The sequence below is a fragment of the Macaca thibetana genome, chromosome 4 (genome assembly GCF_024542745.1).
Source record: "Macaca thibetana thibetana isolate TM-01 chromosome 4, ASM2454274v1, whole genome shotgun sequence".
Lineage (NCBI taxonomy): Eukaryota > Metazoa > Chordata > Mammalia > Primates > Cercopithecidae > Macaca > Macaca thibetana.
In genome coordinates, this window is record NC_065581.1 from 54413779 (window position 1) to 54431283 (window position 17505).

The 17505-nt window shown below is 42.6% G+C and overlaps 1 protein-coding gene across 1 annotated transcript; it reads left to right on the top strand.

Moving 5' to 3' along the window:
- The first annotated feature begins 9270 nt into the window (after positions 1–9270).
- On the top strand, positions 9271–10547 carry LOC126952214 (MICOS complex subunit MIC19-like). The gene has a single exon (XM_050786637.1). It carries the CDS (start codon positions 9453–9455, stop codon positions 10134–10136), a length of 684 nt encoding a protein of 227 aa, XP_050642594.1. The 5' UTR covers positions 9271–9452; the 3' UTR covers positions 10137–10547.
- Positions 10548–17505: the final 6958 nt, after the last annotated feature.

Genomic DNA, 17505 nt, shown 5'->3' on the forward strand with positions numbered 1-17505 from the left:
TTCTCACTGATTCACCAGATGCAGGCCTAGGGCTGTATATATTTTGGGATACACATAGTGGCTAAGGTGGCTTCACTTAGGCAAATAGGAAATTTGACTCAAGTATTTAAGGTAATACTTATTATTTAACTTTTTGAAACTTGTTTCTATGAAGACCAAATTACTGAAAGCATTAAAAAACAAAACAAAACAAGAACAGGGCATAAGGACACAGAATATCCACAATAAGAATATTTGCCTCTAATGATTTTAACTCAAGGTGACTTCTTTACGGACCTTGTCAGATGGAACTATAACTCATTTCAGGGTTCTCAGAATGGGAGTGATCTTCGGTCTGCAAATGACAGTATTTAAAAGTCTTTCAATGTGTAGCTCCTGAGTTTTTCTTCGACAATAGCAAGACTGTCTTGCAGCCTAAGGGTAATTAGCTGATTGACAAATACCAGGCCTAAGTTCAAAAGTTGTATTAAGCTTTGTGTCATAATTCTGTTGGTGATAATAAAATCAAATGGATTTCCAAATACTATGTTCATTGATTTTTTTTAAATTGGAAAGGCAACACTGTGCTTTAAACGTGTATTCATTATATATAGACAGATAGATTATATTATATATTATATATAGGGAGATGCAGAAGCATCTAAGTATCTATCTATCAACTATCTATCTATCTCAATAGTTTTTGGAGTATACGTGGTTTTTGGTCACATGGATGAATTGTACAGTGGTGAAACCTGAGATGTTAGTGGACCTGTCACCTGAGTAGTGTACATTATACCCAATATATAGTTTTTTAATCCCTTACTCCCTTCCCACCCTTCCACCTTCTGTACTTCTGAGTCTACAAAGTATTATATCAGTCTGTATGCCTTCGTGCAGTCATAACTTAGCTCCCACTTATAATAGAGAACATAAAGTTTTTGGTTTTCCATTCCTGAGTTACTTCACTTAGAATAATGGCTTCCAGCTCCATCCAAGTTGCTGTAAAAAAACAAATGTATTGTTTTTTATGGCTGAGTAGTATTCCATGGTGTATATATACCACATTTTCTTTGTCTGCTCATTGGTCGATGGGCACTTAGGTTGGTCCCACATCTTTGCAATTGTGAGTAGTGCTGTGATAAACATATGTGTGCAGGTGTCTTTTTCTTTTTCTTTTCTTTCTTTCTTTCTTTTTTTTTTTGAGACAGAGTCTTGTTCTGTCGCCCAGGCTGGAATACAATGGTGCGATCTCGGCTCACTGCAACCTCTGCCTCCCAGGTTCAAGCGATTCTCCTGCCTCAGTCTCCCAGGTAGCTGGGACTACAGGCACGTGCCACCACACCCGGCTAATTTTGTATTTTTAGCAGAGATGGGGTTTCACTATGTTGGCCAGGCTGGTCTCAAACTCCTGACCACAGGTGATCAGCCCGCCTCAGCGTCCCAAAGTGTGGGGATTACAGGCTTGAGCCACAGGTTGGGCCGCGGGTGTCTTTTTTCTTTTTTCACTTTTTAATAATGGCCATTCTGGCTGGGGCTAGGTGGTATCTCATTGTGGTTTTAATTTACATTTCCCTGATGATTAGTGATGTTGATCATTTTTTCATAAGTTTAAATTGGCCATTTGTATTATCTCCTTTCGAGAAATGTCTACTCACATCATTTGTCCACTTTTTGATGGGACTCTTTGTTTTTTTGTTTTTTGTGTTTTGTTTTTTGCTTTTATTTATTTATTTTTTCTTGCTGGTTTGTTTGAGTTCCTTATAGATTCTGGATATCAGTCCTTTGTCAGACGCATAGTTTATAAATATTTTCTCCCATTCTGTGAGTTGTTTACTTTGATGATTATTTCTTTTGCTGTGCAGGAGCTTTTTTAGTTTAATTAGGTCCCATTTATTTATTTTTTAAACATGTATTTATATTATGTCCCAGACATTTGAAGGGCCATGTGATCTAGATACCACATGGTGTGCTGGATTGTCTGCAGACAGATCAGCACTGCCTCTCCTAAGGCGAGGGGCTGTTTACCACGATCCTCTTCTGTCTACGGTTCTGGGTAAGAATTGCCAGGAGAAGAATTTGGAGTAAGGCAGATGTGAGCAAGAGGCCATTACCCCTGGAAGGTTATGGTGCTGACGCGGTGACCTATAGACACAGAGGGCCCAGCAGGCACCTGCTTGGCCTGGCTGTTCTCTGCTCATTGTCCAGTCTGTCTTCTCAACTTGCAATCTGGCCAACGAACAGCAGCCCAAGCCCACCAACCAGCACTTGGCCGAGGCCCACAGCACTGGGAGTTCCGTGGCGGTGGAAGTTTCCACAGGCCTCTCTATGAGCTCTTCCTTGGTGGTCCCGTGTTGGTGGCCCATGCACACAGCTTCTCCACATCTTTCCACAAGCTGTCACCCTCCCACCCAGCTGCTGCAGCAACCTGAGGTGGTTAGCAACTTTCTCTGATCCTCCAACTCTCCATCCAGACCTCCTGTACTACTCAGCTCCTCTCACATTCTGTAAGCTCCAATTTCAGTATTAAACCCCATATTCCTATAAGACTTGGAGTGGCTCTGTTTTCCTGTATGAACTCCAACTGATACAGGCTGTTTTAAGTTTGGCTGTGGTTTAAAAAAATAAAAGAGCTTGGCTGAGCACTTAGGGAAGAAGAGATGTGCTAACATTTACTAAATAGTCTCCAAAGCCCTAAGATAGCATCATAATAACTGTGTTTACTGTGGATAAAAACATGGACTTGGTCATCAGACAAATCGGTTTCATCAATTCATAACTATGGCATAACTCCAGGCAGCTTAATTTCTCAGAACCTTATTTTCCTTCTTTATAAAGTGTGGAATTGATTATTCCTTCTTCATGGGGTTGTTCTGAGGATTAAATGAGATAAGACATTCAGTGTTTAGTCAATATCCAGCACAAAGTAATACTAATTTTTAAAAAGCTACTATCATTGATCTCTTATTTAAGATCTGAGAGTTTCTGAGAATATTGCAGAAAACATCCTAAAAGTATCACTTCAACCTAACTACGAATGCTAGATTAAGACTTAAAAAAAAATCTTTTAAAATAGACAGTTCACGGTGACGAGGGAATAAGGTAAATCTTCAAAGGCAGTCCATGCATGACTATGTACATGGCACAGATGCAGAGAGGAAATGGCATCAAGGGTGTGGATAGCTTAAAGGGCATCTTTCCATGCACTGGGACCTGGAACTCTGACTTCAAGAGTTACATGGGAGGCAGGGACCTTGCAAAGTGGATATTCAGTTCAGAAAGCCCCATTTAAGCTTCAATTTCAAAGGGCTGTCCCACAAAGATTGAAAGTAAGAAACTTTGCTGGTCTTGACCTTTCCTCTAAGTAAAATGGAAACCAACAACAAATGAACAAACAAAACCCTCCTCTCCTAAGAATGCATCATAAGAACAAGCTCCTGGAGGCCGGGTGCGGTGGATCACGCCTGTAATCTCAGCACTTTGGGAGGCTGAGGAAGGCCAATCACCTGAGGTAAGGAATTTGAGACCAGCCTGACCAACATGGTGAAACCCCATCTCTATAAAAAAAATGCAAAAATTAGCCAGGTGTGATGGTGCATGCCTATAATCCCAGCTACTCGGGAAGCTGAGGCAGGAGAATTGCTTGAACCTGGGAGGTGGAGGTTGTAGTGATCCGAGACTGCGCTCCAGCCTGGGAGACAGAGTGAGATTCTGTCTCAAAAACAAACAAACAAAAACGAAAAGACTTCCGTGCAGGTTTGGGGCTCCAACTCACACTGCTGGCATGGTCTCTCCAAATCCCAAACCAAGAAGGTAAAGTAGTACTAGGCTGGTAGCATTCTTCTCCCTTATGCTCCTGGCCAAAGCAAACAGAAATTCTTTTTGGGGAAACCAAGAACAACCCAGACAGACATCACAGCACTCCTGCAGATAATGCTCCAATAACTATGAACTCACAGAACCAAATACTTTTTTTTTTTGTAAAAAAAGGAAACAAAGTCCAACAGGCAGGAGTTAGCTAAGAAAACCTGCAGAGAAATCACGTTGACAAAGATTTCAGATGTTAATGTTAGTGTCTGCAGAATATAAATGATTTAGATGTTTGCGGAAGAAATTAGGAAATCAGAATTACATACCAGGAAGAGACTGTTAACTGACTAGGTAGATTTCAACAGAAACATACTGTACGCTCACCCCTCCCACCGTCCTCACACTAAACACATGACAACAACATTCAATGGATGGATTGAAAAACAGATTAGGTGCAGGCAGAGAGTATTGGTGTACTGAGAATTATCTGAAGAAATTACACAGACTACAGTACGAAGACATAAAATAAATGGAAAATATCGCAGACAAGCTAAAAAAAAAAAAGAAAAAGAAAAAAAAGAGGAGATTTAACGTTGAAGTTCCAGAAGGACAGAAAAGGGAATGGGGAGAAGATACTAGCTAAGAGTTTTCTGAAAGCGACATGATATGTGATGTGGTGTGCTGTTCCATAGATCCAGGACGCCTGAAGGACCCCAAGCAAAAAAAACCCTCTCACCAAACACATATTTACAAAGAACTGCATTTAGACCGTGGTCAACTTCATTTTATTACCATGATTGCTCTAAGGAACCGATTCCTACACGCCAGCCATTAGCCCTCGTCATTCTTTGAACGCTGCCCAGGTGGGCCTGCAGTATTGCCAGGTGGACCTCTGCACAAATAGTAGCAGTGACATTCATGTTTTATTTCAGGTAAGTGGGATTATGTCCATTTTGATGTCTCCCCTGGAAGTGTGACCTGAAAGGATTGTATCAATCAACCCTCTTGTCCTCTGGGAAAAGGAGACAAAGGAAGGGAAGGGAAAGGAAGAGAAGGGAAGGAAAGGGGAAGGGGGAGGGGAGGGGAGGGGAAAGAGAGGGGAAGAGAGGGGAAGAGAGGGGAAGAGAGGGGAGGGGAGGGGAGGGCCGCGTGGTCACCTGGGGCTGGCTGCAACCTAAGATCACTGTCCTTACCAGTTGGCCTTCCCTCCAGGACTCTCTCTTCAGAAACCCCATGAGTACTCCCTCCCCTTCCTCAGATTCAGATGTAGTAACAGCTCTGCTGCTAAAGCTCTGAGCTACTTTCTGCACCATCTCATGAGTGTCCCTTGCACCTTGCCCATGCATTGGTAAATAAACCATCCCGGAAAGATCCTAACTTGGGCATGCCATCTGCTTCCTGTTAGGAACCTGACTGAATCACTTTCCAGCTTCTTCAGAGCTCTGGAAACTCTTTGAGAGTTAGAATCCACTTTTCTTGCTTTTGATTCTCTGCATTTAGGGGAGAAATATTCCACAAAGACTGATAGAAATACCAGCATTATGAAATAGAAATATAAAACATGTGCTCACCAAAAGCCTTCCTTAAACTCACTCTGTTTCCATCAAAATGAAACGATGGAGGTTGAGTGCTGTCTATCACTCTTGGAGATGCTGTCTGTGTGGTCCACATGTAGTTGGTTTCTTGGGCTAGTTCTCACGTGAACCAAATCCCTGTCCCTGAGTGTCTCTTATCATTTGCTGCACAAAATTAGGGAAAGCATGGAAGTTTTTGGAAGTGTTTCATGAGACTTAGGAAGGCCACTGTAGCCCCGGCTTAGCTCATTTTATATCCCTGAAGTGGACATGTGCCATGTCTGTACTGAAATAAATCACTGTTTCAAATAATCTCAAAATTCCCTTCTCTCCTTACCTCTGAAGCAGCCTATTTCCATGTTCACTGCAGAAAAGTCTCATTACTCAGCCAGGCGCGGTGGCTCACGCCTGTAATCCCAACACTTTAGGAGGCCGAGGCGGGCGGATCACTTCAGGTCAAGAGTTCAAGACCAGCCTGGCTAACATGGTGAAACCCTGTTTCTACTAAAAATACAAAAATTAAACTAGCCGGGCGAGGTGACGCGGGCCTATAGTCCCAGCTACACGGGAGGCTCAGGCAGGAGAAGCAAGAATCGCTTGGACCCGGGAGGTGGAGGTTGCAGTGAGCCGAGATCGTGCCACTGCACTCCAGCCTGGGAGACAGAGCGAGACTCCAGGAAAAAAAAAAAAAAGTCTCATTACTCAAAGTTATTAAATCAATTGTTACCTTTAGTGTCTACCCTTTTCCTGGTCATATTTCAAAGCAACCTTCCTTGCTGGATAATTTATTCTATGCTTGTTTTATGAACGGCTTCCCTGTGACTCCTCGAGCTGCTGAAATCCCGCGCTCCCTAAATGGTGCACTTGAGCTGCTGCTCTGCCCTGCGCTGTCCTCTAGCGGCACAAGTGTGTCAGAGCAGCGGATCCCCCGCCTTCCGGCAGCAGGGGCTGCCAGTATTGAATCCTCCAGCCCTCACCATTTCTCGGCCTCCAGTTTCCTGTTTCTTGCCAGGGTTCTCCCTCGCTGCAGCCTCTTGACCAGAAGAGGATCAACTTGAATGGTCAGCGGCTTTCTTGAACTCTAGTTTGAGTCAAAGTGCCCCCGAAATACAGAAAATCTTGCTGTATACCGTACACCACTTAGGAGCAACTCTTTCAGAATGCAGCCCCTTTGACGTTAGCCTCCCATTCAGCAGCCCTGGCGAGCTGAAAAAAAAGCTGTGGCTGAGCCAGATTCACCACCCCCACCCCCACCTCCTCTTACATCTTTCTCCACCCTCCCATCGCACTCTCTCCCAACGGAAAGGAGCTATTTGGAAAGACAAAGTAACATGACAAAATTAAGTAATATGTCAGCATAATAATTGGAGGTGAGTGGTACCAGCAGTAAGGGTTATCAGTCTTGTGGATGCTTTTTTTTTTTTTTTTTTTTTTGACGGAGTCTTGCTCTGTCTCCCAGACTGGAGTGGAGTGGCGCGCGATCTCGGCTCACTGCAACCTCTGCCTCCCGGGTTCAAGCAGTTCTTCTACCTCAGCCTCCCGAGTAGCTGAGACTACAGGCATGCAGCACCATGCTCAGCTAATTTTTGTATTTACTTTAATAGAGACTGGGTTTCACCATGTTGACCAGACTGGTCTCAAACCCCTTGCCTCAGGTGATCTGCCCGCCTCGTCCTCCCAAAGTGCTGGGATTACAGGCGTGAGTCACAGTGCCTGGCCCTCGTAGATGCTCTAAGATGAGGAATTCCAAACTGCTAACCGTCAGCACACGTCCTTCATAAGAAAGCACAGCAGAGGATGCCATCCAGAGTGGAGGATGCCATCCAGAGTGGAGGATGCCATCCAGAGTCCAGGATGAAGCCAAGAAGGAGCCTCCGGAGCCGGTAAATCTCTCTCTGTTACTCAGTGATGAGGCTGGGACTCTCAAGGAAGGGCAGAAAGGCACCCAGAGGATTCTGAAGGGAGAGACCAAAGAGAGGCGCTTTCCAATGCCTATCTGAGGGGGACCCTTTACAAATTACAAAGTGACTAATGAAAAAGGTAAAAATGAACATCCTGCAACATTGTCTACCCTCTATATACTCATTTCTATTTTCATATTGTTTTCTTTGGGATAACATATTTTACCTGCGAACTATTTCAGGTGTTGAATTGCAAGTTAAAAAATTACATAAGGTCAGGCAGGGTGGCTCACGCCTGTAATCTCAACACTTTGGGAGGCCGAGGCGGGTGGATCACTTGAGGTCAGGAGTTCAAGACCAGCCTGGATAACATGGTGAAACCCTGTCTCTACTAAAAAATGCAAAAGTTAGCCTTGGTGGCACAGGCCTGCAAGCCTAGCTACTCAGGAGGCTGAGGTGGGAGAATCATTTGAACCCAGGAGGTGGAGGTTGCGTTAAGCCAAGATAATGCCACCACACTCCAGTCTGAGAGACAAAGCAAGACTCCATCTCAAAACAACAAACAAACAAAACTGAGGTGTAGACTGTAATCTCAAAAAAAAAAGTTACATAATATTAAAGTAGAAGTTTCAATTATTTCCCTGGTGCTAAAAGAAAATGATGTTGCCCGCGTCCCTAGCTGGCATCTTAGGTTTCCCCTGTGAAATATCACCAGTGTATAACTCAGTAGGCCTCAACCCTGACTGCACTGTAAAATAACCGAGAGAGTTTTCAAACATTGAATCAGAACAGGGAGGTAGAGAGAAAGCTGGACATCTGAAAGTTCCCTGATTGATGTGAATGTGTGGCATGGATTGAGAACCACAGTAGCGTTCATCATTCCAGGTACATTTAGTGGCATGTCAGAGGAATGGGGACATTCCAACATGATTGCTGTGAGGACACCACCCTCACATAGCAGCCATCAGCCCTCATCATTCCTAGAGGACTACCCAGTCTGGTCCATGGCATTCCCGGGTGTAACTGCTTACACAATAGGAATGATATTCAGATGGGTCCATTTCAGGTCAACGTGGTTATGCTGTTTTTTTCCGAAGTTGTCTTTACCCCAAATCTTCTGACAACTAGAAGTTTATGGTTAAAACATAACAGGTTTTAGTTCTAGCTATTGGCTTTTTTTTTTAAATTTGGATATTAATTTTCTCGGTTATATATTATTATACTGAAAACTTTCTCATAAAAAAAAGATTCCCTCTTTTTCTCGTCTCTCTCCTTCACCCAGTGACTTCTGATTTGGTCTTTGAGCCTCTAACACTCTCAGCCATCCCATCTGCTCACCCCACCTGAAATCCCAGTTCCCCTCCTTTGAGCTCATATTGCATTTGGGACATTACCGTCTCTTGATTAATTAACTTGTCTGTCTGCCCACCTACACCATAAACCTATAGAGGAAAATAACAAAGAAATACTTGTGTTTATATCCCCAGTGCTCAGCATAGTCTCTGGCACATAGAAAGGGCTGGAATATTTTAGTAAATGAAAGTTATCAAAGTTATGAAACTTCAGATTTCATTGGAAGAGTGTTTTCTTCCAGTGAAATCCTGTTTCAATGCAATTTACGTAGTGCTTGCCTGTCCACTCACTGCTCTGCTCCTAAACTGTGGACGGGTGAAGTGCAGGGGTGGGGATGCTTTTAAGTGTGAAGGTCTGTCTGTTCAGCATTCAGCCTATCCTTCACGGTAACTTTCAATTTCCTTCCGGGAGAAAGCGTCTGAAAACAGAAGTGGTCTGCCCTGCCCTCTAGCGGTGGTTCTGTGGCAGAACACTTTTAAAGATTGTCTTTGGAACTGCTAAGTGAACGCCCTCCAGAGTGGTATTGGAATGCCAGTCTGTATAATAACCTGTATATTATCCAGTTATTATTTCAGCTTTTCGCCACTGTTTTCTATAAGGGAGCCCTTTGCTCAAGGGTCTGTAGTTATATTCAGCAAGAACACCTCCCCAGAAAGAGGTTTGTGTGTTTAAGAACAGAGTCCTCGATCGGCGCCTTCTCCTTGCTTCTGGGGTCGTGGCCTTGCTCCCGCTGTGCAGGAAAAGAATCCAGGTCCTTCCACGCGCGTGTGAGCGCGAGGGCCCCGAAGTGCTAGTGGTTCTGCGCTAGGTCTCCGCTGGGGCAGGAACCGGAGCCATGGGTGGGACCACCAGCACCCGCCGGGTCGCCTTCGAGGCGGACGAGAATGAGAACATAACCGTGGTGAAGGGCATCCGGCTTTCGGAAAATGTGATTGATCGAATGAAGGAATCCTCTCCATCTGGTTCGAAGCCTCAGCGGTATTCTGGTGCTTATGGTGCCTCAGTTTCTGATGAAGAATTGAAAAGAAGAGTAGCTGAGGAGCTGATATTGGAGCAAGCCAAGAAAGAATCCGAAGATCAGAAACGACTAAAGCAAGCCAAAGAGCTGGACCGAGAGAGGGCTGCTGCCAATGAGCAGTTAACCAGAGCCATCCTTTGGGAGAGGATATCAAGCGAGGAGGAAGGCGCTAAGGCGAAGCACCTGGCTAGGCAGCTGGAAGAGAAAGACCGAGTACTAAAGAAGCAGGATGCATTCTACAAAGAACAGCTGGCTAGACTGGAGGAGAGGAGCTCAGAGTTCTACAAAGTCACCACTGAACAATATCAGAAAGCTGCTGAAGAGGTAGAAGCAAAGTTCAAGCGGTATGAGTCTCATCCAGTCTGTGCTGATCTGCAGGCCGAAATTCTTCAGTGTTACCGTGAGAACGCCCACCAGACCCTCAAATGCTCCTCTCTGGCCACCCAGTATATGCACTGTGTCAATCATGCCAAACAGAGCATGCTTGAGAAGGGAGGATAAAAACTTTCAGAACGAGCAAAACACCATCAACGTTAATTCCAGAGATGGAACATTTTTTTTTCCTAGTAAGAAAATAACCCATGTGAAGAGAAGACCACTAATGAGAAGACCACTAAAGACAGACAAGAATGGACTCAGCAGAATCATTTCACATTTTGAACAGCAGCAATTTGAAGGGCCAAAGCCTTGATCAGGGATCAGTCATTAAAGGACGCACTTCAGTATTAGTAAACCCTCTTATGATGATTAAAAGAGAAGGGCAGCCCTCTCCACCATTTGGTACTTTCTATTCAACTTCCACTGACCATAAAATGTTTCTCTTCTGAGCAAGCCCCATCATTTGGAGAACCTCCACCCTAACAAAGCAGAATGGGGTGGGGGGCTAAATTCATTGGAGTTGGGTGAGGAGAGAACCAGAAAACAGAGATCTGGGGACAGCAGTGCCAGGTGGAGAGAGTGAGAAAACAGATCTGGAGGTCGCAGTGCTGGGTGGAATTGTCTAGAATGTGGCATGCTGGCTTTCTCTCTCTTTCTTTTCTCCTTTGATTATATAAGAGCTGTTTCATTTTAACTTATTATGGTGATTATATAGGTAAGAAGACAAAAAGGAGAGAAAATGTACCTCTTCTACTGGAATAATGTTTATGATTACAAGTGAGATATGGTATTTTTATCAATATGAAGGCAACCTTGGCTGATATAACCTCTATAGTGAATACTCACATCTTTACTTCACTCACTATCAATAATAAATATATTTTCTGACAAAGACCAAAAAAAAAAAAAAAAAAAAGAACAGAGTCCTCAGCACTAGAAATCTCCAAGGGGTTCCTGGCAGCATCCCATAGGCCACTTGAAATGTGTTTTTTTTCTTTCATACTCTAGATCAAGGGTGTCCAATCCTTTGGCTTCCCTGGGCCACATTGGAAGAATTGTCTTGGGCTACAAATAAAATACACTACACTCACGCCTGTAATCCCAGTACTTTGGGAGGCCGAGATGGGCGGATCACGAGGTCAGGAGATCGAGACCATCCTGGCTAACACGGTGAAACCCCGTCTCTACTAAAAATACAAAAAATTAGCCGGGCGTGGTGGCGGGCGACTACAGTCCCAGCTACTTGGGAGGCTGAGGCAGGAGAATGGCATGAACACGGGAGGCAGAGCTTGCAATGAGCCGAGATCGCACCACTGCACTCCAGCCTGGGTGACAGAGCGAGACTCCGTCTCAAAAAACAAAACAAAACAAAACAAAAAAACACTACACTAATGATAGCTGATGAGCTAAAAATAAACAAATAAATAAATAATTTCATAATGTTTTAAGAAAGTTTATGAATTTGTGTTGGGCTGCATTCAAAGCTGTCCTGGTCTGCATGTGGCCTGCAGGCCGGGCACTGGACAGGCTTGCTCTAGGTATTTTTCCTTATGGTACTGGAGTATTTGGGGAGATCAGGGCTGAGTAAGGCTCTCGGCATTACAGTCCCTCAGTGTTCATACTCAAATAAAATTCTACAATAATGACCCAATGTGGCCCAATACAGCTGACCCACAGTACATTATGAGGTATTTAATCAACTCTCTTTGGCTTAAAGAAAGTATTTTGGTTTCTGAGTTTTATCGTGGTTGATAGTGGTGGTGTAGCAATTTGCTTATTTGTTTGCTGGGCTTTTTAATCAATCATGATGATAGAAAGCTGTTGTTGGGGCTTAGGAGAAGAAATGACAATCTAATCTGAAATGTCACCGAAGCCAGCAACTGTAGGGAACCTACCAAATAAAATCTGTTGATAAAATAAGAGGATATTCGGATTCTGATCTGACAACCTTTATTTTTTATTTCTTCCTTTTTTTTTTTAGATAGGGGCTATCTAAATAATAATAATAATAATAATAAGTAATGCGGAAGGTAAGGGAAGGTAGAGAAAAGTGTATAATATCTGCAAAAAGATTATTCCCATTGCCTGTATACACCATCGTTTTGAATGGACTGCAGTTTTGCTGGCAAACTGCAAACACCTTCTCCAAATTGCAGACACATTTTGAGTCCCAACAATGAGCATGGTTCACAAAGCAATTTGTAGTCATGGTTTCTTTTACAAAATGATGATGTTTAAGAACATCTTGTAATTAGGTCAAAGGAAAACAGTGTTTATTCTATGAGCTGAGGATGGGCTGCAAGTCTGAGTTCTAATTAACACAGTGGTTGAGTCACTAATGCCAAGTGTCTGTTGTTAATGAAGACATGGAAGCAGTCCCACAGGTAACATTTTGGAAGGGGCTTCTTTACAACAGCCGTTCACTTGGGCAAGCAGCGATAACAATCCATGCCCTCATCCAGACTAATGAAATGCATAGCTATTTACGGGATTCTTTTTACCTCAAACCCACTTGGGAGAAAATAGAGATTTTTCCCAATAAATGTGTACAGTAAGGCCTTTGGAAAAATGCAAGTATTCATAGCTACAAGTATTAAACCATGCACTTTGAGCCCGTATGAATAGCAGCAAGGCTTAGGAGAGAACGTTCTTTTTTTTTCAATGCTAGATCACAATGGACTTCATCAGAGCCCTGGAGAGCTACAGTCAGAATAGGCGGAAGCAGGAACTCTTGCTCCACATTATGCTTTCTTTTTGCAGCATTAAGGCTTTGGCTGAAGTGCTAATGACGAAAACTATCTCCTTGGGAACCTGTAGGTTTCCACCTTGTCCCAGGCCTGGAGAGATTAAAATGTTGTGACAGTTGTGAAGTCCCTTTCTGGTAAAGCTCCATGATCCTGTGAAAAGTGTCAAAGGAGATGAATGAAAACAGAGAACCTCACCTGACCTCCAAGTTGAAGACTGAAGTAAAAAGTTAACCCTAGTCACTCCACTGCAGCAGAAATGTTACATATTCCTGCTGCCAAAATTCCTCAGTCCACTCTTGAAAACACAATAAACACATTCTCTCTCTCTCTCTTTCTGCAGAGCATGTTTTCTTTCTGGTGTTTCTTTATATGGGAGACAGGTAAAGGAGAGAAAGGATTGTTTAAGTGGATGAAACAGGCTATATTTAAGAATTTTAGGCCATGAAGGGTGGCTCATGCCTGTAATCCCAGCACTTTGGAAGGCTGAGGTGGGCAATAGCCTGAGGTCAGGAGTTTGAGACCAGCCTGGCTAATATGGTGAAACCCTGTCTCTACTAAAAATACAAAAACATTAGCTGGGCGTGGTGGTGGGCACCTGTAATCCCAGTTACTTGGGAGGCTGAGGTAGGAGAATCACTTGAACCCGGGAGGCAGAGGTTGCAATGAGCTGAGATCATGCCATTGCACTCCAGCCTGGGTGACAAGAGCAAAACTCTGTCTCAGAAAAAGAATTTTAATCCTCTTGCCAAAGGCATATGCCTAGATATCACATGGTTCTGACATCAGTAAGTTTATTATTTAAAAATTTTTAAAATATACATATTTTTTAGAAATAGAGATGGGGCCTCGCTGTGTTGCCCAGGCTGGTCTTGGACTCCTGGGTGATTCTCCTGCCTTGGCTTCCCAAAGTGCTGGGATTACAGATGTGAGCCACCGTGCCTGGATGCTTAGTAAATTTAGATATGAACCCAAACTAAACCCACCCTCAGCTCCTACCTTTCCCACCTGTCCAGAGCTGCCTGCCCTCATTCCTTCCTCCCTTTACTGGCATCTGTTACCTTTCTACTCTTGAAGGAAAGCTTACTTCGGGATAATTTTCCTTCTCCATCTGCTTCTCTTGGCTCTGCAACTCATAAGAAAGGATTGGAGAAAACATCACATGGATCACATAGCTTTGCATTTCAGAGACTCTAATGCAGTCATCTGGTGCTAGTCAAAGAATCTCAAAAGATCCACTTCCTCCTGAGTCTTCAATCTTGCTGTGAGATAAGGGAAGTTCAAATGTGGTTTCACCTTTTAAAATATGGGTTACTGAGGCTGAAAATCTGACAAAAACCAGCTCCAAGCATTTGCTATCTTCACCATTTTGCTTCTCTACTCTCCCTTCAATTACTTTTCCTTCCTTGCTATTTCAATGCAGAATCTTCCATGAGGAAGTTCTCAGCCCTTCCACCTTCCACCCCTTTAGCAGATCACCAGTAGTTTCCTGAGGCATATTGTATTGCAACAAGGGATATTCAAAGGTTTTAGTTCCTAGCAGTGATAAGCTGGTGAGTGAGGGCCTTCTCAGTTCCCTAGGATCATGCCCCAGTAGAGACTACCTTGAGGTGAATGTGGTCAAGTTTTCCCTGGAAAAGGCAGCCATTCCAAAAGCCTGTTCTGGGACATGGCTCCATCACTAGCACAATCTGCAAAGTGTGGATTTTTTTTTTTTTTTTTTAACAATAGACTGACAACGGTTACTGGTATGAAATTTCTTTCTCTTCATTTGCTTTTCATTTCCGAGCAATTTCTTTTTGCTTTAATCAAGCAGCTACTGTGTTCATGAAACACAACTTTTTTTTTAAATATACAAATTTTTTTTTTCAGATTGTTTCAAAGAAAAGAAAAAACCTGGAAGAGCAAAAATCTGGGTCCCTGTTTTTTATCTGCCACTTGAGAGCTGTGTGACCTTGAGCAAGTCATAGCCATTCCTTCTTAAAACATGAGAGTGCCTGGTATATGCCAGGCACTGGGGCACAATGATGAGGAGGAACAGGAAATGGACCCAAGAAATTGGCCATTACACTTGCTCTAAAGAGTTGACCAAGATACTCAAGAGCAGAGAGGAGAAAACCTCTAAGTCTGCTTGGAGGATGGGAAGGATCTTTCATAAAACAGGTAGAAGAACGTTGGCTCTGGTGCTGTGAAATACTTGGTCAAACGCACTAGAACACAGTGCTTTTTATGAGCACTTTATTGGTTTGAAAATTATATAGTTCATTTCTATTAGTGGTGATACTTACAACTTGATCATGCACATGTGACTTTCAAAATCTAAAGTTAACAAATCTATCTACCTACCAAAGAATAGAAAGACTTTAGAACACTCTAAGCCAATGATCTCCTCCATTTTGTTTTAATTTCATCCTATTGTATAACCACAAAATCAATCACTATTATGATGTTGCTTCTTATAATCAAGATCTATTTAGATTTATTTACATTTTACTAATTTCCTTGCTTACAATACCTTTCTGCATCTCACTCCTTTTCTTTTTTTTTTTTTTTGAGACGGAGTCTCTCTCTGTCGCCCAAGCTGGAGTGCAGTGGCGTGATCTTGGCTCACTGCAACCTCCACCTCCCGGGTTCAAGCAATTTTTCTGCCTCAGCCTCCCGAGTAGCTGGTACTACAGATACACACCACCACGCCCTGTTAATTTTTGTATTTACTTTAGTAGAGATGGGGTTTCACCATATTGGTCAATCTGATCTCGAACTCCTGACCTTGCGATTTGCCTGCCTTGGCCTCCCAAAGTGCTGGGATTACAGGCATGAGCCACCACGCCTGGCTTCACTCCTTCCTTCTGAGTTCAACTTTGTTTTTCCTGAATTGCATCCACTAGTAGGGTCCTTTAAGGGTGCACTCTCAATTATTATTATTTTAATGATGGTTTAGTTGGACATAGAACTTTAGTCAAAATCTATTTAGATTTATTTACATTTTACTGATTTCCTTACCTACTATACCTTTCTGCATCTCACTCCTTCCTTCTGAGTTCAGTCTTGTTCTTCCTTATTGGCATCTACTAGTAGGGTCCTTTAGGGGTGCACTCTAAATTATTACCATTATTTTAATGATGGTTTAGTTGGGCATAGAACTTTAGTTTGATAACTATGCATCTCAAAGATATTAGTACACTTATAGTGTTGCTTATATCAATGTAATTATTGTTCATTTTGGTTAACTGACTTTTTGCTTATGAAGATCTTTGTCTTTGACATTTTGTTGTTTCACTACATTTTGTTTTGTTGTTGATATTAGGAATGAACTTATTTTTATTTTTCTTGATCAGGACTTCTTAAATTTTGTGAATCTGACCATTTACGCTTCAAAAAGTTTAGACAATTCTAGTCATTGCATCTTCAAATTTTGCCTCTTCCCCATTTTTTCCATGTTTTCTTTCTGGAACTTCTATTGGATATCTTTTCATTTTATTCTCTACATTTCTCCCTTTTTCTTCATGTTTTTTTTGGTCTCAATCTCTTTGGAATTCATGCTCAGAGATATCTTCCAGTTTGCTAATGCTTACTCCAGTTGCATATTCCAGCTAATGCTATTCCAGCTAATGTTATCTTCCAGCTTCCACTAGCTGGAATGCATATTCCAGCTAATGCTATCTTCCAGTTTCCTTTGCTCTTTCTAATGCATCAATTAAGTTTTCAGCTTCAATGAATGTACTTTTCATTTCTAAGCACTGTGTTTGTTTATTCCGTCAACTTTGCAGTTGCATTTTTCTCCTTTTTTTTTTTTTTATTGTTTTATGTCTTTAATCATTCTAAAGATACCTGTTTTATTGCCTGTGTCTGACTCACCGGAAATTCCTAGGTATCCAGTCATGCTGTTTGTGGTATGTGTTGCTTCTTGCTCCTGGTAGCTTGAGTGTTTCATAAATATAGATTGCGAATTTATCAACACTGAGCCTTTATCTGTGAGGATCCTGTGAGGCCTGGATCGAAGGTGTGATCCTGCAGCAAAGTTTTACAACTGCCTCTGTCAAATGCCCCATGGGTAGAAAACCAGGCTCCATTTTTACATGAATTGCTTGATTGACAGTACTTGAGCTATAAAAGACAAGCCCTGAATCCATGTGGGGGCAGGTCTTGATCAAGAACTCTCAGGGCAGACTTTCTTTTTCCTCACTCAGAACCCAGACTGAAATAAACAAAATACCTTGTCATCTCCCTGTCAGTGGGTGGTTTTATTTAAGGACCTCTCAATTACTGAAAATAGAGTCCTTCAAGAGTCCCCTACTGGCATCTCAGTTCCAACTCCCAGCCTTATATATGCGTGGAGCCAGGACCTCATCTGCCATCTCCACGCAAGCATTTGCTCTGAGCTAGTGCGATGGCGCCCCCTTCCTGTCTCCCACTTCCCTCCCAGGACAACCACAGGCTTCCTGTCTCTGTGCTGCTCTGGTTTTCAGTGACCTTTTTCAATTTTAGCTCCTGAACATTTCTTGTACTATCTTATAAAGTCAGCTATGCTTTTAAAAGTATGTTTCCGCCCCCCCCCCCCCAGCATTTCTAGATGTTTTATAATGGGAGGCTCTACACTTTTCTATATTGTTAGAAATGCAAACTCTTATATATACTTTTACTAATAGATCCCAAAGAAGTTTTTAACTTGGTGAAATCATCTTGTTATGTGAAAAGATGGCCGTCGTAGCTGGCTAACATGCTAAAGAGGATTAGCCTTGGTGAAC

What these genes read in the sequence shown, in the direction of transcription:
- LOC126952214 (XM_050786637.1), top strand. Translation starts at nt 9,453, where the DNA reads ATGGGTGGGACCACCAGCACCCGCCGGGTCGCCTTCGAGGCGGACGAG.